At 41.3% G+C, this 24993-nt stretch overlaps 1 protein-coding gene across 1 annotated transcript in view; it reads left to right on the forward strand.

Annotated features, from left to right (window-relative positions):
- Window positions 1-24993, forward strand: part of MYO1D (myosin ID) — a 354208-nt gene that overhangs the window by 96931 nt on the left and 232284 nt on the right. The window contains exons 5-13 of the mRNA XM_032429253.1: window positions 725-778; window positions 2258-2353; window positions 6204-6320; window positions 8211-8414; window positions 11293-11438; window positions 11520-11634; window positions 15770-15940; window positions 19897-19967; window positions 23560-23634. Of these exons, the coding sequence (XP_032285144.1) occupies window positions 725-778; window positions 2258-2353; window positions 6204-6320; window positions 8211-8414; window positions 11293-11438; window positions 11520-11634; window positions 15770-15940; window positions 19897-19967; window positions 23560-23634 (1049 nt within the window). The remainder of the gene's footprint in view (window positions 1-724; window positions 779-2257; window positions 2354-6203; window positions 6321-8210; window positions 8415-11292; window positions 11439-11519; window positions 11635-15769; window positions 15941-19896; window positions 19968-23559; window positions 23635-24993) is intronic.

A 24993-nucleotide genomic window follows, 5' to 3' on the forward strand; every position in this document is an offset into this window, starting at 1 on the left:
GATACTTCCATGTGTATTTATTTTAATGAACCTGAATCTCATTTTCTTCTGGTTTCTGTGTGTTCATAGCGTCCTTTATGACAGTGTAACACAGCAAAATCTATTTTTGTTTGTTAAATCGATGTCAGACCATTAAGGAAATAAGGGTTTTTATCAGTGTCAGTTACAAAAGGACTGGAAATGCCTGGTGTTATCAGTCTTCTTCCAAAGTGTTTCGTGGCTTCACTTTACGTGCAGAGTCCCTCAGAAGGACCCCTCCGAATGAACGTACACTGTGAGACCTCTCACAGCAGGCTTTCGGGGGCCATCTAAGGCAGGGGCCTCCATAGACTGGTCTTGCTCAACTGATTTTCCTGCAGGACATAAGGCATTGCTCTTTGAAATGCCAGTAGACCCTGGGGACCCTGAACATCCTTTCCTGTTCTCCCACGTCCAATCCTCTTCCCCCTAAAAATCCCATCTTTAGGCTCCAGGTTAAAAAAAAAAAAAAAGCTTCATTTTCATAAAGTTTAGGGAATTCTGTTTTAAGCAGTAAAAAGAATATTAAAAGTTGCACAGAAAACCCCACAGAGGAGGCCTAGTTTTAGGTGGGTAATCCATGGGGTCTTCAGGACATTTAAATGCGCTATTGATAGGCGATTTCCTGAGAACTTGGCTTGCACTTTGTTTTCGGGGTGCATTCTCGGATTAATGATTTAATGTGGTGTTTTGTTTTTTTTTTTAGTCTCGAGTGATTGTGCAACAGCCAGGAGAAAGAAGCTTTCATTCTTTTTATCAGGTTAGTCTCCGCTGCTGTGCAGGTAATCCATCATTGACCCAGTTGTACCGGGAATGAATATTTTATGTTGGGACTCTCCCCTGTCCTGTGCCTCCTTTGCCTCCATTGGCCCAGGACACATTACACACGTGTACATGCGTGCACACACCGTAGCCCACATGCTGCTTCAGATATATGATGAGCATGATTATTATAAAGAGCTAGCAGGTGGTTAACCCACCAGATGACTTGACTGCCTTGGTTGAGCATCACCTCCATTTTTTGGCAATGTAGAGAACAGTTTAATATCTGTAAAAGTTTTTGAAATGGTAAATTCTGGATATGTTAAATTAATTGTGTTTTACTTTGAATTGAAGCTGTTTTTCCCATATTTGGGAGCCCAGAGACAGGAATACAGCTCCAGTTTATTTTGCTCATGGTGGCTATAAAGCAATATGATTACTTAAAACAATTATGAATTCAAGGGAGAATTGTCATCTTTATCCCATCAAAGCTGTGATTGCTTAGAAAAAAAATTGATACCTCTTTTGAGAATGCTTTTAGAGTCAAAGGCAGAATCTTTTAAAGTAGCCTTTCTGTTAACAAGTCTGTGCTCAGAGAACAAGTATGATACATAATTAAAATTTTTAAAGCCCCAAGTAACATGAACCAGTGCTAAGAAATTAAGTGGGTGATCAAATGAAGCAATGCTGTTTGGGATTTTTTAAAAGTAAAACTATAAATCAGTAAGATTGATTTCCATATGGAGACCGTCTCTGCAGGGGATGAGCAGTGTCAGCATAAGTTGAATACAATTCAGCCGGGTTTAATCTTTTCTAGGTAACTGCTTTAACAGACAGTGCTCATTTGTATATACAAGTTCTGGTATATTTAGTTTTAAAAGATCACTTTCGAAAATCTGATAATTATACCTTTTAAGTAAAACAAAGCATACAGTTTAATGTAGAAAATTTAAACGTAGTGCCTTCCAAAGGTATGTTCTATAAATAAGGGCTACCCATCCATATTGTATTCGTGTTTTTGTTGACAATTCACCATGTTTTCCTTAAACTGTTTTTCTACTGAATATAAAAGAGTTCTTTTCATGTCTAGAACCCATAAGCTCTTCCCAGTGTTTTTCCTCCTTGGATGAATGTGTTAAAATTTGTCTTTGTTCAACCCTTCAGTCGTGGGTATCCAGTGGTGTTCCTTTCCTGACAGAGATTGACGAGGAAAGGCTATTTGTTTCCAGTGTGATTCAGCATGTGACTGCCTGCTGATACCTCTTACTTCCACGGCAATATTGACTTTTTCTGAATTCTGAAACACAACTCTATCTTGTCTCGATAATGAGGCCACTACGCAAGTGACCACCACAATGCATAAGCTCCTGTTTAACAAATGACCATAGTAAAAGCAAGATTGCCATTGTTATAATGTTTGATGTACTTGGTTCAGCGTGTATTTTGCCAATTTATTTCTAATTAAATATTTTTTCAGCTACTTCAGGGAGGTTCAGAGCAGATGCTATGCTCTCTACATCTCCAGAAATCCCTGTCATCCTACAACTATATCCATGTAGGCGCTCAATTAAAGGTAAGGGCTTCCTCTCTGAGATACAGAATCAGACAAAAAACCCGAGGGGACATTAAGTAATTCTCTGGTCCAGCCTGCTGCCTTTAAGCAAATGAGTGACTCTTTTCTTTCATTCTGGTTTTTAAATTCTCAGGGACAGAGACTGACTGCAACTTCACTTCAACAACTTCACTTAATAACCATTTCTTTGTTTCATTGCCATCTGACGGGAATGAAGTTTCTCTCTTGTGATCTTGTGGGTTTTTTTCAATTTTTAATCCTATTCCTTTTGACACTGTAAAAATATTGATATGACTAGGAAATCCACCTCAGAGGAGGATGCCATATGGTTTGGCCACAGGCAAGTTGGGAAGACAGAAGGAACTTTAAAAGCACCCTGGTTGAAAATGAGTATCAAAGATCTCCTCCATTCACTACTTTTTCAAGTACTGATTTTGACATATCCTGGAAATAGTTTTGTGACCCTGGAGCATTTCTATTCAGCCTTCAAATTTTCAGTTTTTTTTCCCTTCACTTGCATGTGGGCATTTTGCATTCCCATATGCAGATGCTTTTCTGCTCTTTTATTTCTAATTAGTGTTCTGCTAGTCACTTTACAGCTCATCCTAATAATATAGTAGTCTGTTGATGGTAGACTATAAACTGGTAATTACAATATTATCCTACTTTGTCAGAGCAAGGTACATAAATACATAAAATAAGATATGGAGGGAAGGTTTTAATTACTGATTCTGGATGGCTGAGATTACAGGTATCTGTGTTCTTGTACTTTTCCATGTTTTAAATTTGTTTTGTAATAAAAAAAATGCATTGCTTTTGTAGTCAGGGGAGAAATAAAAGAATTTGTAAAAGGAAAGAAAGGAAAAGGATCTAAGATGTGGGAGGTGTTTCCTTTTTTATTTCTATTATTCGTCTAAAGCGAATTATACATGCATTACCTGATTAGCTGTATTTTTATTGCCGTGCATAGAAATAAATGATATTTAGGCTTTCCCGATTAATTTTCCATTGTTTGACATGCAAGTTGCATGGGTTTTTTTTGTTTTGTTTTGTTTTACTTTTACAGTCATCTCAGAGTAGGATGTCTGGGTGAAAATTAATTGAAAACAAGACAATAGAGGGCAGCACTTGAGCTTTCTGAGAGTAGGCCAACAGTGCTCAGAGATGCAGAAGGGATTGTGAAACCAGCACTTAAAAAGCCAATGACCAGAAATGTTCCTCTTTAATCAAATTGTCTTACTGACCAAATTACTTTTGGCCCGATCATGTAGCACTGCCACAGAAAGCAAGTATTAAATGAACATTTAGCCTTTGCCTGAAGCTAAATGTAACTTTGGTTTTCTTTCATCCAGTTCCCATTTCTTTCTCCCTGCCTCCTTTGTTTTTCTCTCTTACAAAAAAAAAGACATAATGTGTGATCATAGTCAAAACCTAAATAAAGATGTACCAGAAGAAAAGAAAAAATATACTAAAGCTTACCTTCCAGAGATAGTTATTGATGATGGTATGAAAATTTATTTTATTTTTTTTAAGATTTTATTTTTAAGTAATCTCTACACCCACTGTGGGGCTCAAACTCATGAACCGGAGATCAAGAGTCACATGCTGCTCTGACTGAGCCAGCCAGGTGTCTCTATGTATACATATTTATAAATGAAATCATGCAATAAACTCTGATGAAATAAATTTGCTTTTATTAAATGATAATATATTTATTAATATCTTCCCGTTAACAATTAAATATGTTAATAGAATGATTTTAATAACTATAAAGTATTATACTGTGTATCACAATTTTACTTAACTATCCTAAAAATATAGGAACCAGTGTACAATTAAGATACTTTGGGTTGAAGGGGAAGATAAAACCAAATGAAAGTCTTCCAAAACAATAAGAAATTTTAATTATCTCATGTAACTCAGAGAAGCCCTGAGATGGGACAGTTCCAGAGTTGGTTAATTTAACGCCATCACAGTGTTGGTAGGGACCCAGATGTTGTTTGTTTCTCCAACTTAAAACTCTCCCATCCTCACTGGATTTGACTTGTGTGCTTAGGCTGATTTTCCTCATGGCCCCAAAATGGCAGCTGCAGTTCCAGAAGTCATAGGCAGAGGATATGATCCTGGCTCATGTCCCTTTGTAGCTAGGGAAACCTCATGTCTTATTGACCAGAACAACATCACAAGCCCATGGCTGGTCAGTCCCTTGGTAATGGGAGTAAGATCACCATGATAGTTTCTGCCCATGAAGATTTGCCTCCTGAGGCTGCGGGGGAGACCAGTCCTGAAGGACAAGTATACTTGGAGAGGGGTGAACAAATCAGTGTTCTAGCAGCCAATAGTTCCCCACAGTAGGACATTTAGACTTTCTGTCTAGTTTTTATGCAATTTCAGCACAGTTGCAGTTTATAATAATAGTTCTATCTGATACTTGTCTAGTGCTTTTTATGTGCTAGGAACTAGGGAAGTGCTTTACATAATTCTCACCCAATTTTCACAACAACCCTGTATTGTTGTGCCCATCTTACCCATGAGGAAACTGAGACTCGAGGAGGTTAAGTATCTTGCCCAAGGTCAAAGAACCAGGTAGGTGGAGGGACTTGCCTTGTCATGTCCTGGATACTAGAGGAACAGGTACTCATCAGGCACAGAGGACCCCTTCCCATGTGCCTCCTCAAAAGATGAGCGTCAGGCCAGGTCCTCTGTGTCCCTGCCAGAGGAGAAATGCACCGAGGAAAAGATCAGTCAGGCCCTCTGCAGCTGCTGCTCTGGGAAAACTTGCTTGAGATAGGCCGTTACCATTGCTTCACTGTAAATTTCTGTTCACGTGTTGGTATTTCCAACCTGATGGCTATAGCTCCTTGAGGCTGGCGATTTATCTTTGATTGTTCCAGTTGGGCTACTACAACAAAAATACCATAAATTGGGTGGCTTATATACAACAAATGTTCATTTTTCACTATTCTAGAGGCTGGGGAGTCAAAGATTAAGGCACCTGCAGATTTGGTGAGGGCCTTCTTCCTGGTTTATAGGTGGAGCCTTCTGTATGTCCTCACAGGGCAGAAGGGATGAGGAATCTAGGGCCTCTTACAATGGCACTAATCCCATTTATTGAGGGCTCCACCCTCATGACCTAATTACCTCCCAAAGGCCCTACCTCCTAATTCCATCACCTTTTGGGGGCAGGGGGATATCAGGATTTCAACATATGAATTTTAGGGGGATACAAACATTCAGTCTATAGCAGCCCCCTCGAACCAGTTAGAAGATCTGATACACCAAATGTTTGTGAAAAGTGGTTGTAGTCCCAGAATACCTAATAGCTTGCTGAATGATTGAGGCAGCCCACTCTGCTTTGGGGGAGGGGGGCCTTCTTTTCCTCACCTGTGAAGTAAAAAGCCTGACCATCCAAGAGAAGGGAGTATTATTCCCAGACTTTACAAGACTAATTGTGAAACAAAAAGCCATAAGCAACAATAGTCAGGCGTGTGTCTTCGAGAAGCTCCCATGGTCAGTATTTCCATTTGTGATTCACATCCCATGTTTTCTTCACTCATCACAGAGGGGCAGTCAGCTTCTGTGAAGCAGCTCAGGACTTGCTCCCTCATTGAAGATTCCAGAAAAGTATGTCACGCCTATTTTATGTGATGGTGGCTCTCACACACAAATGGATATTTTGTGTGCTGAGTGATATTTCTACTCTTGAAATAATTTTATTTTCTCTGGGTACTCAGTGACTTACTACAAAAGCATCAAGACCTTGGCTAAACTTGAATGTAGTCTCATAATTGTTAGATTTTAATGCCCGTATGAAATGTCAGTGACTTAAGTTTTCCATTTTCATTCCCAGTCTTCTATCAACGACGCTGCAGAATTCAAAGTAGTAGCTGATGCCATGAAAGTAATTGGCTTCAAACCTGAGGAGACTCAAACAGTGTATAAGATTCTGGCAGCCATTCTTCACTTGGTGAGTAGGGACACCTTTCAGAATATATTGCCTCCCTGTGGAGACAGGATGCTCTTTCAGAAGATTTTGCTTTTTCCCTGTAGATTTAAAAACTAATTTATATAAAGAAAATTTCTCTTACGTTTTGAAGCAATTACTGTATCTGTGGTTCTCTCCATCATTTTATAATATGAGGGATTTTCGAAGCCACTGTAGGTTTTGAAACTTAGCTTTAATTCATTGTCTTACTGGTATGTCAGATTTTGAACTGTTTCATTCTGAGGATAAAAGAATTCAGTAATGATATGACCACCAATGGTAAAAGCTAAAATCTTTTGAACAGAATACATTTCCAGTAGCACTTGAAGCGTAGAATCATAAATTATCAGAATTAGAATCCTGACCAACTCATTTTTCAGGTTGGGAAATGAGCCCTAAAGGGGTGGTACAACCGGCCCGAAGGTGCAGCCAATTCATGGTGGCCAACTGGGTAGACAAGATGGTCAACCCATGGTCCAGTCAAGCTGCACTACACCACAGCAAACTCAGGTCAAGGGCCATCTGTCAGATTTCTCTCATTCCTGTGTATATAATTATAGACATTGAAAATATAGTGAACATGTAAGCTTAGAAAAAATGAGTGACACCATGAATTCAAATCTGGGATAAAACTTACCTTTCACTTTAATGTGGCAAGATTTAACTCTTAATGAAATGGGTGGGACCTATATGAAAAATATCATAGGGCAATATAAATGTTATCATAAGTAAATGTTCCTAACTAGGAAGACTTGAACATTATAAATTGTCTCGTTCTTTCAACCAGTTTATAAATAAAGTGCAACAATATCCTTCAGAATCCAAACAGGAATTTTATTTTTTAAGTTGACGTAATGGCTCTAGAATTTACCTGGACCAATAAACATGTAAGAAGATCAAATAAAATGTACTAAAGAAGAGTAGTAGGGTAGGGGGGAAAGAGGAGAGGATACATGACTAATTCTGCCAGATTTAAAATGATAGTAAAGTAAAAGTACTTTAAAACTTGTTGCTCAGATATATCATCAGATTAATCAACAGATTGGTTGATGTGCTGGACAGTTGGTAGAGGGTTGATAAGTATTTATTGCTTATTGAACAAGTAAAATATAAATAGACTCAGAAACTTGGGGGAATTTAATATATAGTAACGGTGACATTTCAGATTTTTTTTTAAGATTTCATTTATTTATTTGAAAGAGAGAGAAAGAGAGCATGATTGGGGCGAGGGGCAAAGGGAAAGGGAGAAACAGACTCCCCGCTGAGCAGGGAGCCTGACACAGGGCTCGATCCCAGGACCCCGGGATCCTGACCTGAGCCGAAGGCAGATGCTCAACCAACTGAGCCACCCAGGCTCCCCTAAAGGTGACATTTCAAATCAGGAGGAAAAGCTCTGCCATTCAGTAAATGGTATTGGAGCAACTAACTGACCATCTGAAAAAATAAAGTTAGATTCTTTGCACCACTTAGCAACATAAATTCTGAGTTAAAAGCTTAAATGTAAGGGGGAAAGCTGTGTATTCAAAGAAAATATTGAATATTTATAAAATCTTTGGAGTGGGAATGGTCTAAGTATGACACCAAAGTAAAAGAAACCCCAAAGCAAAAGATTCGTAGATTCGACTACAAAAAAATGTAAAACCTCTCTCCGTCAAAAACAAATACTGAAAATTAGGAGACAGATCAGTGTCTAGAGAAGAGAGGAAAGATGGATGAAGCACTAGTTTTTTATATATGTGTAATGTATTTAAGAAAATCAGTGCTACAAACAAGGTCACTTTGAATTTTATCTTTAATTGGCAAATATATCCCTGACATAATGTTTCAGAATCTTGCTGGAAATGGCGTCTTGTTTTTTTCTCTCTGGTGTAGGGAAATTTAAAATTTGTGGTGGATGGTGACACGCCTCTCATTGAAAATGGCAAGGTCGTATCTATCATAGCAGAATTGCTCTCCACCAAGACGGACGTGGTCGAGAAGGCCCTTCTCTACCGGACAGTGGCCACAGGGCGCGACATCATCGACAAGCAGCACACGGAGCAGGAAGCTAGCTACGGCAGGGATGCCCTTGCTAAGGTGGGATTTCTAACTGACATTGTTTCAGCCTGGGGATGCAGTTTCAGTGAACTTCCATGAGGATGCATCCAGACGTTCCATGAAAGTGGGCTCAGGCTTTGAGAACCCAGAATGGTGCTCTTGGACCATCACAGTCTCAATAAAACGCCCTGACTGTGAGCATCACTCTCAGGAAGCGTTCTGAGGAGAGTGAATCCAACTAACTGGGAAGCTAATGACGCCTGCACGGGCCCTCTCACCGCCCTCCATTTTGCTTTTCCCACCAGTGTTTGATGAAGACTGACTCAGGTCAGCTGAGGGAGTTCACATCCCTTGTGTTTGGTGTCTGTGTGGGGATGGTGCCATGAGTTAGTAACCATCCTCCCCTTAAGTCATTCACCTGTTTCCTTTTTCTGCCACGAGAAAGAATGCTGTCATATCCTGTGCGTGTGTCCCTACACACCAGTGCTCTTATTCCCACTGGACAGACTCCCAGGAATGAGCTCACCACATCAAAGGACACGCTGATTTTAAACTTTAAATGGACTGACTTTATGGGTATAGGGGAGTACCTCGTGGTTACTTGCATTTTCCTTGCCAGTGGATTTGAGCATCTTTCTGTATGCTTGTAAGGTATTTAAATCCACTCTGGGAATCGCCTGGTGTGTCCTTTGTACATTTTCCTCAGGGCCGCTCGCTGTTTTGTTGCCTGTTTGTAAAAGCTGATCACTTTAACCCTTGGTCTGTTATCTGGGTGGCAAATGTATTATGTTCCCAAGTTTACATTTCCTTGTTTTCTTTTTCTTTGTTGCTGGTTGATTAGATGGGCGCATATTCCATTTTGACTCTTCTAAGTCCCAGGCTTGGTTTTTAGTCTTGAGAGGAATTTGGATTTATCCAAGTGCAGTGAAGAGTGGAGGATTCTAAGCAGAGGCAATGACAGCGAGTCTGCATTTTTAAAGCGATCGCTCAGTATGGTGAATCTTCTGTGGGTGGGGATGGAAGTAGGGAGACTGTTATGGGGATATTTCAGTATCCAACAAAGGTGACGGCAGGTAGCGTAGAAATGGGGAAAAGAGGATGATTTGAGACGGGCTGTGTTTGAGATGTAAAATCCACAGCCCGTTTGGGGAACGATAAAATCAAGGATCGCTCCTAGCGTGGTCTGGCTCTAGCCTGCATCTCCTGCCTCATTCCACACCATGCTCCAGTTTCCTTCCTTCATTCCAGCACCTTAGTGTTCTCTCGGGCCTTGCAGGTTGTCTCTATCCCTTTCTCCTTCCAGCCACAGGGCCTCTGCACAGGCTGTCGCCTCTGCTTGGATCCCTTTTCTCTCCCCCTCTTGCCTCGTCAGCTCTTAGTCATCCTTCTGGTCTCAGCCCACTTTCTCAGGGATGCCTTCCCGGCCTCTTGTGAGTTCCGAACAGGTTAAATTATCCTCCGATGCCACGCACCTCACCTTCAGAGTGTGTGTGTGTGTGTGTGTGTGTGTGTGTGCGTGTGTGTGTGTGTCTGTGTCTGTGGTTTTTCCTTCATCCTACTCCCTGTGCTTTTGGAGACTGAGACTGTGTTTATGTTTGCTTTAGTACTGTATCTCCAGTAACCTGCCCAGAGTAAGCAGTCAGCTAATATTTGTTGAATGAATAAATTCCTACATTTCTGGAGCCCTTTGTTCATGCTTAGAAGTAAGGTAGGAACAGTTTTTCGAGGTGGGAAGATCAAGAGTCCTGACAGCACATATGTTTGAGATGGCTGTGAGGCCTCTAGGAATATTGTCGGGTTGGCTGTCAAGCACATGAGTCTGGCGCTCAGAGGAGAGGTCTGCGTTGGAGTAATAGATTTGGGAGTAGTATTATATTACTACTGTTTAACATCGAATGAGTTGACTCATAAGGTGTTAGAGAGTGAAGAGAAGAGGATCAGAGGACCTCCACCTTTTAGAGGTCAGGTGGAGGAGATCTTACCTAAGGTCACCCAGAAGGAGCAGTCAGTGAAATTGGAGGAAAATTAAGGAGGTGTGGTGTCACAAATCCCAGAGGGGAAAAAGTTCAAGAAGAACAAGGTGGGAAACCATATGGAGTGACGCTGAGTGTCTGAGTAAGACGTCTATATAGAGGCACAAGAAAGTGTCTACACTGAGGTGCTTGGGGTCTTTGATGAGCCATTTCAGTGGAGCGGGGGGAGGTAATCAAAGACTGGACTGGATCGAAGAGTAAAAGGGAGGCAAAGAAAGGAGGCAGTGCGTGTGCATAAGTGCAGGTGGAGAGAGGGGTGGATGGAGGGAGTTGCTAACCATGTGTGTGCTAAAGACTTGGTACCATAGAGTGTCCTTGTATCAGGATGTGAGTGCGTGTGAGTGTGTGGTGCCTTTGTCCATGTGCTTCTGGCTCTGCGTATCCTTGGGTGTTGGATGTGCGTTTGACTTTCTAAGAATTTCAAACTGTGGTCTTTGGCTCCGATATTTATGTAGCATTATAAATCAATATTTGTATTTTTAGAATCCATAGAACTTTACTGGAACATAGATATTAACTTGTTGGTTCCCCACTTTTTAATATTTGATGAAATTCACAATCAAGTAATGAAGCGACTTCTATGAGGGAGAAGGCACATTATTGATAGAGCTGAGCACAGAAACATACCTGGGAGTGGTGTTGGAATACCATAGTGACCGATAATAATTCTAAAAAATCCAAACCATTTACTGGAGTGTTACCTACATCATGTAGTTTGGTTTTTTTTAACAGATGATCTACATTTCTAATTTTTCTGTTTAGAGTAATAACAGCTATGTTAAGTGTTAAGGAGAAAGTACCTAAGAATTTAAAACTTATCACAGATCTAAACAGAAGACGCCATCCCAAATGGGTAAGAATGAATGATGTTGTTCTCCTCACAGGCAATATACGAACGCCTTTTTGGTTGGATTGTTACTCGCATCAATGATATTATTGAGGTCAAGAACTATGACACCACAGTCCATGGGAAAAACACCGTTATCGGTGTCTTGGATATCTATGGCTTTGAAATCTTTGACAACAACAGGTAAACTGGAATAAGATGCTCAAAACTCTATAGTGTTTATCTTTTCGTCTCTCTGAACCTACCTGATTCCTTTTCTCGCAGCTTTGAACAGTTCTGCATCAACTACTGCAACGAGAAACTGCAGCAGCTCTTCATTCAGCTGGTTCTGAAGCAAGAACAGGAGGAGTACCAGCGGGAGGGCATCCCCTGGGAGCACGTGAGTGCGCGCCTGTGGAAAGTAGCTTCCCGGGTTGCACGTAGCGTCGACACTGTCAGATCTTTTCATGTTAGCTGTTCTGTTGCAGTTTTCTCGGGCCCACGAAACATCCGAACATTGTCTTTCCTTTTGGGGATACGTAATTACAAGTCATCTTCAGGGCTGATGGGTGGAATGTCTCTCATTTGACGGACTGCCTTGTTGGTGCCCAGAAATGCTGAGTTACAGCCCTCACACTTGATTGCTAATGCCACCTGGGTTATCTGGCTCGTATCTGTCTAGTAGAGTTTAGCACCTGGCGGAGGTTACTCGGAGTGGTAACTTTTGCCTTAAGTCGATTGGGCTTTGCTTCCAAATTTAGTTTATTCTCTTGCCGTCCTCTTTCTCCTCTTATTTCTCCTTTTTCTTTTTTCCTCCTCTACTTTGCAGTCTAAGTGGCACTGTTATCATCTTCGGTTATTATGGTTTACATTCTCCAAAACTCAGGCGTGAAAACATTCACGTTTACTTCCGTCTGCTATCCTTTGTGTCATACCTGTTATCACCTTCTCATGGCCCTTTATGAACACTGACAGTTGTCAAAGGTCTGAGGAGGGCGGGCCAGAAAGTGGGACTGCCCTGGGGCGCAAGCCCCAGACACCACTGCTGAAAAGCATGACTTGGTTGGCTCTCTTGTTCCTTACCATTTGACCTCCTGCTTGTGACAGGTTGAGACCTAGTAATGTTTTCTTTTAAATTTGTATTTTTAAACAATTTTGAGGACAGACTTGAGAAATGCAAAAACTTCTGAGTTTCCACACATTTCTGTGTTTATAAAACTGTGTTTATCCTCCTGCCGAATAGAACACACAATAAAGTCAGTATTTTTTTTAATATCTGACATAGTAGTAAAAAGCTTCTTTGATATACTGTATGTAAATTACTTTTATATTTCTTCCCACCTTCCTACTTTCTCTCTCCTCTCATTCAGAAAGGGAGACAGTGGTATAATTAGTAGCTGTCCTGCCTCAAATTGCATCTTTGCCTTCCAGCATGTGTTAAACCTCACAATACCATAAAAAATTTTTTTCAAGTATATTAGTGTAAATTTTACTGTTTTACAAATGAACCAAAAGTTGTATTATTACTTTGTAGTAGAATTACCTATCATTTTGATTTAAACTAAACTCTCGTAGCACATTTAAGATGTAATTCAATTAACTTTAGATGCAGCCTTCTTAGAATGGATCTGTTATACAATTTAATACACAATTACAACTGAAGCTTAGATTTTTTATAGCAAATTTAATCATAAAACTTGTTATTCAGAGGTGATTCAGAGATACTGGTCAAAAATGTCCTTTAAAAATCAGGATATCAAATTCCACAGGCATAGTTGATAAGGAGGAAAGTCAACAACTGCAGTAGGCTATCCCAAACATCTGAAAAAGGAGCAACCCTAAAAATGCAAAAAACCCTAAAAATGCAAAAATCTTTAGCAAAATAAACCAAGAAATACATGTCCTAGAGGGGACAAAAGGCTAGGTCGCAGGTAATTGTTACTATACCGACTACATGCCAGGTCCTTCCAAATTAGAATCTCTATTCTGGGCGATTATTTCCTTTAAAAAACTCAACTTCTGAACATAGTGATTGATTTTTAAAAATGTTTTTTATTATGGAAAATTTCAAGCAAACATAAGAGCAGAGATCGTGATATGATAAATTCCGTGTACCTGTCACCAGCTCTGACAGTTATCAGTGAATTGCCAGTCTCGTGTCATCTGGACCCACTGACCCACCCACCCACCTGATCCCCCAGATGAATCTCAGACATCATATTGTTTCACCTATAAATAGCCCCGTGTACTTCTCTAAAAGATAAAGACTTTTACAAATACCATGACCACAGTACCGTTATTACACCTAAGAAATATAACAGTAATTCCTTAATATCATCAAATATCCAGTCGTGTTCACATTTCCTGAGTCGTCTTACAGGGTTTTTTTTGGTCTGTTTTTATAGTTGTTTGAATTTGGATCCAAGCAAGGTTCTTACATTGTGGTTGGTTGATAGGACGCTCGCGTATCTATAGATTTTCTCCTCCATCTCTTTTATTTCCTCACAATCTCCCGATGAAGAGGATGAGTCATTTGTTCTGTTGAGCTTGCCACAGTCTGGATTTTGCTCATCGGATTCCCGAGGTGTCATCCAGACTGTCTCTGTTCCGTGTATGCCCCTGGTTGTTAGATCTGGAGTCTTGGCTGGTTTCAGGATCAGTGTTTTTCTCCCAGTCTGTTTCATAGGTGGTATGTGGACTTCTGTCAGGAGGTTCCTAAGGCTTAGTTGTCTCCCTAATTAACTCACCTTTATAGGCTTTTGGTGCAGTAGTTTACAAGTCATTTTTTAGCTTTTGAGAACTGGACTGTTGGGCACACAGCTGCTCCATCTGGGATGGGAATGGGAGGCCCAGACCTCTCTGCCCCTGAGCTATCTCATCACATCTCCTCCTGCCCCCTGTAGTCTCTTAAGAAGCCTCCTGGGAATCGAGATTGCTGGAGAAAGCTGGTTTGGAAGCCGCGACTTGAAGCAATGTTTGAAGTAACCTTAAACTTACAAACTGAACTCTTTAGCCAAGACTCATTAGTTGTACAACTGGTTCTTTAGAGGACTTAATTCTTTTGTCCCTGGGACAAAAGAATTAATCTTTAATTCCATACTCCCAAAGTCTAAGACTTCAGCTAATATTTAATATAAGAATTACTGCTTTTTGAGAAGAGTAAGGATATTTTTTCGAAAGATGGAGAGAACTTTTCTCCCTAATTAGGAAATGTAATACGTGTCCACCCCAAATGTACTATTTAGACCAGGGTTTCTCCACCTCTGTACTACTGATGTTTTGGACCAGATAAGTCTTTGTTGTGGGGCTGTCCTGTGCATTTTACGATGTTGTAGTGGCCTCTTCCCACTGGTCACGTAGTCATGACCTTCAAAAATGTGTTCAGACAATGCCAAATGACCCTGGCGGGGGGGGTGTCATCCTCTTGAGACTCACTGATATAGACAGACCAGTGAAGTATAAAAAAGGAAGCAGAAGCCACCTTGTCTGTAGACCGTCAGTCCATGGATATGGTAGAGAACTTGGAAGAGGAGGGGAGGAGCTGAAACCCATAGACAGATAACTGGCATGAGTCCTTGGACTTTAAATAGCATGGAGCAGAACCCATGAGAGACTGAAATAGTCCATTATGAGCATATAGATCTTATAGTAGATGATGGAGACAACACTCAAGTTTAGGTACCTCCTAAATGAGGGGGACACATCAACACACAGAACTAAACTGTGTGATAATAGACTGCCCACCTTCAAGCGGTACACAGCTAGCCTGCATGAGGCCAGTGTGCATGCTGGGATGGATGCTGCACACTATCCAAATCAATGGGTATAGACGAGGAATTTAGGATAAACTTTGCGTATATTGAAGTTGCTAAAAAACCAGCTGTTATTTAGAACTTTATTCAGCTCACAAAAGTAAACAAAAAGTTTATCCTTATCTTTTACAGATACTTTCATCTCAGAATTAAATTTTTTATATTTTTCCCAGAGAAACATCAAAAGTCTGTTAGACGTCTCTGTGATTTTTTTCACTTGGGGAAAGCTGGAGAAGACTCTCTTCTGGGTTTTAGTCCTCCAAGGCCATAGAACTAGAAATTTTTGAGTTCTGTGTGATACCTTAACCTCATCAAGTTATGAAGTGAATAATACTTTAATGTTATTTGTTGGTACTTCATGGAGTGTGGGTCTTGTGATTAAATGGCAAACAGATTGGGGGATTTAGAGTATGAAGGAGTGGGGTTAGATGCGGGATTAAAACAAAAGTTAGTGATGGGAGAAACGCTGCCTCCTTTACAATTTTTGCCTTGAGCTGCACCCACGTAACACAAAGTGTTTCATGATATAAAGTCAACAAAGAAGCTAAAAAATAAAGCTCTGATAGAACAGGTGCCCTTTTAGCATTAGGCCTCATTAATGCTCTTGACATACTTCCCATCAAGATAACTTTCCTTGAGCTCCTGAAACACACGCAGGCATCAGTGTCTTGCCTGTGCTGGCATCTGTTCCCTCTGGAACCGCCTCCCTGCTGTGTCCTGCAGATCGATTACTTCAACAATCAGATCATCGTGGACCTTGTGGAGCAGCAGCACAAGGGGATCATTGCAATCCTGGACGATGCCTGCATGAACGTTGGCAAAGTCACTGACGAAATGTTCCTTGAAGCACTTAACAGTAAACTGGGCAAACATGGCCATTTTTCCAGCCGAAAGGTAATGTGTTTTATGAGAACTTCCTCTCCTTTCGATCTGTAAGGTTTTCCCCATCGTTTGACAGAATTAAATGGTCTTAAATGTTGGGTTAAAAGAATGTCCACTCAACTAAGCAAGAAAGGCCATAAGCATCCATTAAGAGACTTACTGCTAGAAATAAATTCTGCCTCTTTGGTTTATGAGATGACAAGATGGATAAAAATCATAATATCCAGGAGAGGGAGCTCCAGACTATTCAATTTGCTAGAAATAGGAAAAATGAACATGATTTTAGAAAGCATGATGTCATTTATAACCAATAGGTACAGAGGCCTTGTTCATGTGCTAGAATTTTGCTCCTGCATCTGATAATTCTGGCACTGAAAACAGCTTTTGTCCTTGACTTTTTACTGTAATTGGTTATAAAATGTAGTATGTGTCCTCTGCCACAGTTCTTCAGACTATGTGACTTTTTTTTTTTTTTTAAGGATTTTATTTATTTATTTGACAGATAGCGAGAGCAGGAACACAAGCAGGGGGAGTAGGAGAGGGAGAAGCAGGCTTCCCGCGGAACAGGGAGCCCAATGCAGGGCTCGATCCCAGGACCCTGGGATCATGACCTGAGCCGAAGGCAGACGCTTAACGACTGAGCCACCCTGGCGCCCGAGACTATGTGACTTTCTTGAGAATAGAGAAGTTCTAGCTGTAATTCTCCCCATCACAAGGAAACTCATTCCCCTAAACGAATGGGTATCCTTTTAACTCCCCATTTGCCACATTCTAAAAATGTTATTAAACAGATCACATTTCTGTAATAAGTGGTGGCAGTTGTGGTCGTCAGACCTTTGTGCTGTGCTTTGCATATAGTATGTTTGTCATTAGTATTTGCCCTAGGCGGGGCACACCATCATCCTTGGGTGTTCCCTACAATACCAGCTTGTCCAGCAACCATAAGCTGAAGGAGAAACAGGCCCCATGCTCTGTCACTTCCATAAAGAAAGGAGCAAACATTTCTGCTCCTCCATATTTTCATGTAAATCTATGACACACTGCCAATTTTTTTTAGCACGAATAAGTCTATTTTCTAACTTTGTCCCCTTTGAAATTATGTAATCAGAACAGATAGATAAAGCACAAATCATCAAGAAATAGACTACTGGCTGATATTTATTTTAGGCCAGTTTATTTCTAAGAGATGCTCCTTGGTCTGTTACTGAGGATTGACTTGGATCCCTACTACAAGTCACTCAGCTGTCAGATACTATGGTCTGACCTTTGACATTAGGGTTCTGGTCAGAGGTATTCTTCAGTCATTTCCCATGTATAACACAAGTGCTTAATAAGTGCCTCTCATTTCCCAGGCATAATTCTGGGTGCTGGGGACAGAGCAGTGAGCCAAGTTAGAAGCATCCTACCCCATTTAGAGTGATCTGTTGTAAGATGGTATTATTACATGGGCAGATGTCCCGTCTTCTAGGGATGGGTTATCTACGTCCTTTATAATCCCAACCCAGGTTTTGGAGACTCACCTAACATCTTGCCTACCAAATGGTAGATAATCAGTGTTTGTAAAATTGAATTGAATTTGGTCACGATCATACCAAATACATCTTATGGAATATTGAATTTTAAACTAAAACATGCAGGGCTCCACTTCATTTAAATAAATAACTGTGAATCTCATGATAAATCACCTCATTTTGATTCACCTTGGCCATTTATACACCTGACTTAAATTTGTCCACCAAATATTTTGAAATAGAGTTTCATTCTTGAGGTAGCCACTGTACATAGTACTTTTAAGCAGTTGCCACTGATTTGATAAGAAATTGCAAAATAATGATTTATCTGAGAAGACAGGAATTCTTTTTTTTTTTAGATTTTATTTATTTGAGAGAGAGAGAATGCGTGAGTGGGCAGGGGGGTGGAACAGAAGGAGAGGGACAAGCAGACTCCCTGCTGAGCATAGAGCGCAGCGCTGGGCTCAGTCTCAAATCAAGAATTGGACGCCCAACCGACTGAGCTACCCAGGCGCCCCAGGAATTTTCTTTCTTTCTTTTTTTTTTTTTTCTTTAAATGTGGAAACCCAGGTTTCTCTGACTCTCCAGCTAGGTGGCTCTTTTTTCCAGCATCACTACCTGCCCACCCCTTGTCTGACAAGGTGGGGCGGGGGGGTGATGCTGGAAGAAGTCCCTCCTGAGATGGGGACTTTTAAAGTGTGTTAATTTCTGGGATTATTGCCCGACGAAGGAAAGAAATGGAATAACCAAGCTGTCAGGATATTTTCATCACTATGAATCTTTTTGTTAAATAATGCTGTTATCCTATATATTACGCCAGGTGTTATCATTTGCTGTTGGTTGCAGATTAGCTCGAGTTACTGGCATGTTAAATAAGAGGTTTCTGCCTTGGATTTATTTAGGGGCTAAATGGTTTCTTATACATTAAAGTTATCATGGAGAGATAGGCAAATGATCCAGTAAACCACGAAATTACTATTTAAAGTATTGTGAACATACAAAGTTAAATGATATACAAAAGTTATTATTTTTAAAATGTAAAGAAAAATCTAAAACCTTCTGTGTTCAGATCACTTGAGACTTTGCAGTATCCAAATGTAAGAATATTCAATTAGCGTGGGCATCTCCTGGGTCCTTTTCCACGAGGAGTTTTATAAATGAAAGGGTTTTGTAAAATGGTTAACAAGAGAGAGAAGAGGAAAGAGGGATTCCATTTTTTGGAGACCTCTCTGTATGTTATATGCTTTGATCTCTGTGGTTCATTTAAGCTTCAGAACAACTGTCTAGGATAAATAACTATTTAAGGACACAGAGCAAGTAGATGGTAGAGCCAAGATTTGAACCTTGGAAGTCTGACTCTAATTTACTGTAATTGTTCACTTTTCTGATTAATAAACTAACTATTCCTTTACTAGTCCAGTTATCATGCAGAAGCCACCATCCTGGTTGGGGTTGTTTGTTAGCTAACAGTGCAACTTAAGTTTTTGTGCGTAACTGCACTCAGTGCTTTATGGATTCTTAGATGTCTGCTTTAGAACCTGTAGGATACTGCGTGATCCTTCACAGGGCAGACAAAGGAGTCTGGGCACTACTGTAACAAGGAAAATTGCAGGAAACTGTGGAGACCACCACCATTTCCATAAACTATTCCTCTTCAGTGAGAAATAGCTGCAGGAAGTTGACCTTCTTTGAAATGATAGCCCTGAACTTGACTCCCAGCTCAGGAGAAGACAAGTGAGCCAGGCCATTGTGTAAATAGGAGAGCAGACATTACATCTGGTCCCAAGAATCCTTCCCAGAACGACCACGTACGAGCTATGGACTTGGGCCAATTACCTGATCTCTCTGACCCTTAGATTCCTTGTATGTAAAAGAGAGCTCCTAATACTTACTTTATATCTCAGTTGTGAGGACTGCATGAGATGTACATGCCCAGCAGACAGCAAGCCCTCGGTGTGGTGCTCCGTAAGTGGAGCTTGGAGCAGAAAGAGACTGTATCAGTCAGGGTAGGCTGGGCCACTTAGGGCAGCAGCCAGACTTTCAGCGTCAGAGACAACAGAAGTCCGTTCCTGTCCCAGGGACCCGGACTTCCGTCTTCCGGCTCGTCCATCCCCTTGCTGCTGTCCTCTGCATCCAGCTAGTGGGAGGAGAGGGTCACCCACTTCTTACCAGCTTTGGCCGGACACAGACACACTTCCTTTCTCCTCACCGTCAGCTGTCGAGCACCTGGTCACTTGGCCATATCCAGCTGCCAGGGTGGCTGGGAAATGAAGTCCAGCCGTGTGGACTTCCGGTGAAAGCTCGCAGGCTTTACCACATAAGCCCCACACAGGGCCGTTTCATTCATAATGGTATCAAGATTTGTGACGCTGTCATCATCTTACATGACATTGGAGTATATTTTTAGGAAAGTGAAAATAATCTGTTTTCAAAATCATCTCCTTATTGATTTCTTAGATCTGCGCCTCAGACAAAATCCTGGAGTTTGATCGAGATTTTCGAATTCGACATTACGCAGGTGATGTAGTGTGAGTATCTTACTTTGGTACCTAACATGATGACTTGCATGCAGCTTCACTTCAGAAAATAGAACCAGGGGAAATAAAAACTGTTTTCCTATTCATTTGTGTTTTTTAGTCATTTCATAGGGTAATATAGTTTCATCTCCTCACTTAAAAAAAATATTGGTTTAGCTTCATTCATTCCTTGCTTTTCAAACTTTTCTTGAACACACACGGCAGCGGCCATGCACACAGCCCCTGGCATAGTTGGCATTCAGTCAGATCAGCTGATGGATAAATAAATCATGGGAGAATGTTAACGAGGAGAGAAAGATGGATAAGATGGGCCTTTTTCTGAAGAAGCTAACAGTTCAGTGGTAGACACAAGCAGATACATGAAAAGTCACTATAACGAAGAATGGTAGGGGTCAAACTAGAGATGCATGAGGCCTTATGGAAACACTGAGGAGGGATAATCATGCCAGGGTGAGGAGTGTAGAGAGGTTTTGGTGGGAAGTGACATCTAAGCTGAGTCATCAAAGTAAAAGAGGCTTAGTCAGGGGAAAGAATTGGGAAGGGAGGGCATTCCAAGCAGAAGAACTGGGCCCAGAGCCAAGGGCCAAGAGCCACCATCACTTGTGAAGAACTACAAGCAGTTGGGTAACTACATAAGCAGAAACTAGTTTTGCCATATTATTTTCCAAATGTCAGTTGAAAAAGTAAAATTCTCACAAGCCACATTTTCTGGTCCCAATATAAGAAAAGTAGAAATTGATAAGAAAATATAACTACCTTAGTATCTGAGTCCCCTAGGGCTGCTATAACAAATTGGTGGCTTAACATGAGAGAAATGTTTGCCTTCCCAGTTCTGGAGGCCAAAAGTCCAAACTTTAGGTGGCTCAGGGCCACACGCTGGAGGAGGACTGTTCCTCTCCTTTGTCAGCTTCTGGTGGCTGCAGGCATTGCTTGGCTTGTGGCTACATCTCTCCTATCTCTGCCTATGTGGTCACACTGCTGCCTCCTCCTTGGTGTGTCTGTGTTAAAACTCCCTCTGCCTCGATCTTTTTTTTTTTTTTAAAGTAGGCTCCACACCCAGCATGGAGCCCAGCGCAGGCCTTGAACTCACAACCCTGAGATCAAGACCTGAGCTGAGATCAAGAGTCGGACCAACTGAGCCAGCAGGCAGCCCTGGCCTCTGTCTTAAAACTACAATTGTGGTGGCATTTAGGGCCCACCTGGGTAATACAGGATCAGCTTCTCCTCTCAAGATCCTTAATGTAATCACACCTTTTGTCATAAGAAGATCACACTCACCGGGGCTGGGGAATTTGACATGGATGTCTTTCGGGTCGGGGAAGCGCATTTTTCAGCCTGCTACACTTAGGATGCTTTGTCCACTGAACACTGCTTCTTACCTGATTATTCTTTAGTTTCCTCTTTTCCTTCCTCCTTATTTTTTACATTAGGAGCTCTCTTCATCATAACCCGTTACAGGAAGAGATTACATAACAACAACAACAACAAAAAGGCAAATGATCATCTCTACAAATGCCGAAAAGACATTTGAAGAAATTTTAATAGCTGCTCCTGATTTAAATTAAAACTCTGAGTCATAGGATAATATGGCTCGAGATGATCACCCCGTCTGTCAAACTAGCCATTAGTGCTGGAATGGCACCATTTTCCACTTGTTCTGGTCCCATTCCCAGGTTCCAGAACATTGAAGAGGGGAGATGCAGCAGTGTGCACACACTCCTGCTGAAAAGGCTGCCTCACTTACAGGATGCTTCCATTCAGTTCGGAAACATCAAAGCAGAGCTGGTCAGAGGCCTTGGAGACCTGCTAGCCTGGCCCCTTTGTTTTATAAATGGAGAGAACTTAAGGAGAGTGTGTAATAACACTTTCACCCAAGGCCACACAGCAAGTTTATGGAGTAGCTGAGCCAATAACTGGTTTCCAGACTCCTAGTCCAGAATGCTGACTTACCCTTCTGAGGGATATTCAGTGCCTCAGACTTCCCCTTCTCTCCTTCAGCCCTTCAATCCTTTTCTAGATTCTTACTGCATATATGCTGTGTGCACAATGTTTTACAAGGTGTGGTCTCCTCCCACAAAGAGCCTTCCATGTAAGATCGCATACATACCTATATGGTTGTGTGTGTGTGTTTATTTCTACTCAGAAATGTGCATACACATAATATATACACACTTACATGCATATATCACTACATTTAAAAGATGCTCTAAAATAATCACCATACAACTAATAACAGTATTGCCAGAATTTAGAATAATTATATGATGTAATACTTCTGTGAGAAGCCCAGGAAGGCTGATGCTAGTCCTTAGATGCTAGGAATTATTTTTAAAGGGAGAAGTGGGAAGGGTGCTAGAAATATTCAGGAAATAGTAACTAGGTCCATTTAAGTGGAGTGTGTCCTTTTTGTAGCATTAGAGAAGTGGAAATGCCTGGAAAAGTAGATTGAGATCAAATCATAATGAGTCTGAGAGGCCAAAATAAGGACTTTGCAGTTTGAACGGTCTAGGTTAGACAAAAGTTTAAGAGTCAGGTGGCTTCAAGGTTTCAGTCAAAAGTGACTTGAAGGTCTTAGGAAACCAATCTAGGATGTGGGAGGCAAGGAAGGAATTTGGGACCTGGTGACCTTGAAGCTCCTCTGGGCACCACAGCCTGAAGGAACCTTCTCAGAGAATTAAATATGTGAGGCTGGCACATCGGTGAGGGGTCAGGGTAAGACATCTGAGAATTATCTACATCGATGTGATGATTGTCAAGGAAGAAAATACAGTAGGCAAGAAAGTCGAGCTGTCGGGAGCAGGTGCATCTAGAGTTCCTGTTTGCACGGCCTCTGAGCCTCTGTCCTAGTCACTCTGACCCTCCGTCACTTGTGTGCCCCCAGCAGTGCACTTGCTCCCCCTGGAGTCCACAGCCATGGCTGCAACAGAGCAGCTCCCATCCCTCTTTCATCCCAACTGCAAATGTAGCTGGCCTCCTCACCTCACTTCTCTCCCTCCTCCAGACCATGAATGCTGGCCTCCTTGTTTTCTCTGTACTCCATGCATGTGCCTGCTCCTCTCCCTTCATTTGATCTGTTTCCCTGTGTGATCTCTCTTCCTCTTTCTCCTCTGCTTATCCAAATCTTACCATCCTTTGCAGTTCTTCTTGGATTCTTTTATCCCACCCCGAACACACTGAGAGAACCTTAGGCAAGTCACTTGACCTCCTTACGGAAGAGACTGTTAGTTCCTGTATGTTGCAGTTTTGCTTTTATCTTAGGAGTGCTGGATGATAAACACAGCTATCTTTTTAAGAGTCATCTTCTTGAGGTAAGCAGTAAACCGGTAGAAAATGACGGTCTTAATCATAGTGATGGTACTGATGTTTGTTCTCCTTTTGAGGAATAGAAACAACATTCCCCTCTATTTAGTAGGTAAATTTGATATTCTTTAACCAGAACAAAGTGGACAATATTAGCTCTACAGATGATTGATGGCATAATTATCAGTGGAAAGGCTTGTAGACTTGTCGAAAAACTTAAATGTGGCTCTTGCTTGGTGAATAATGCATGTTTTCTGTGGGTTTTTTTTTTTTTCTCTACTAGCTATTCAGTCATTGGATTTATTGACAAAAATAAAGACACTTTATTTCAAGATTTCAAGCGCCTCCTGTATAACAGGTAGGATCGAAATTTTATTAATTATCTTTCCATTAAACTTTTATTGTGTAATATGCACGATTATTTTTATGTGGCAATTTTAAGAACTTCTGGCAAATTTTCTAGTTCTGTGCGATCATAATGAATGAATGAAATAATATATTTATGATTATACAGTCTATAAATTTAGGACGGGGACTTGCTACTAATATGACTTTCCTTGATTTCCCTTGGGTTGCTGTGGTTTCTCTGTTCACTACTGCCGTCCTTCTGGCACCCCTGCCAGTGTCCCCAGGGGAGGCCAGGGGCTTCGGGGGTGGAGTGTTGGATAACCTCTGGCCCAGATAAACGTTTTACGCATGCAGATTCCCACTGTAGAGTCTTTGCCTCCAACTAAGAGACCACTCTTAATATCAGAGTGGCATCTAGTGTTGACAGATCCTCAGCGGACAGAACCTTTCCACAGTCCAAGAAAATGTGGAAAAGATGTGGTGAAATAACTCCAGACAAAGGATAGCAAGTTCAAACCCAGTACGAATGCTTTGGAAAGAGGCCCATAAAGAAGAGCTTCTCAGCCAGTTTCTTCTTTTGGATGAGAGGAATGTAGTCACACACTTACCACGTCTACTCAGTTGGCCAAGAGATCATCAGAAATGTGTTGAACACCTGGGAACCATACATTCTTCTGTGCCCCAAAATGCAGCGGTGAAAACTATTTAGGCAAAGTTCCTGCTCTCATGGATCTGCTCTTCCAGTGGAGATGGCAGTTAATAAGAAAACAAGTCACTTTCCGGTAGTGACAGGTGCTGTGAAGAAAAATAAAGTAGGTAGGAGATTGAAGAGTACAGACAAGGAGGCATTATAGAGAGGGTGGTCAGGGAAGTCTTCTTAAAAGAGGGGACTTTTGAGCAGAGACCTGAATGAAGTGAGGGAGTGAGCCATGAACACATTGCGGGGAGAGCATTCCAGGCAGAGAGAACAGCCAGTGCCAAGGCGCCAGGGTGGGAGTGAGCAACACGGGTGTCTTGAGAACAGCAAGAAGGCTAGTGTGGCTAAAAGCAGGGTGAGGGGTGGGGAGAGTCATAGGGAATGAATTTAGGGAGGTCAGCAGGCGTGGATCCTGAAGAGTCCGTGAGCCAAAGTAAGGATGAAGTATGAAGAGAAGCCATTGGAATTTATGATATGATGTGATTTATATTTTAAAGAATTCACTAGGGCTACTGTGTAAAACACACACTGTTTTGTGTTTTACAAGGGCAAGAGTAGAAGTGAGGAGACCAAACAAGAGACTAGTAATCCAGATGGTAGTAACAGAGATAATGAAATGTGGTCAGAGTGAGTGGTATTTTGAAACTGGAGCCAACAAGATTTGCTGATGGG

Source organism: Phoca vitulina, unplaced genomic scaffold, assembly GCF_004348235.1.
Source record: "Phoca vitulina isolate PV1807 unplaced genomic scaffold, GSC_HSeal_1.0 scaffold40, whole genome shotgun sequence".
NCBI lineage: Eukaryota > Metazoa > Chordata > Mammalia > Carnivora > Phocidae > Phoca > Phoca vitulina.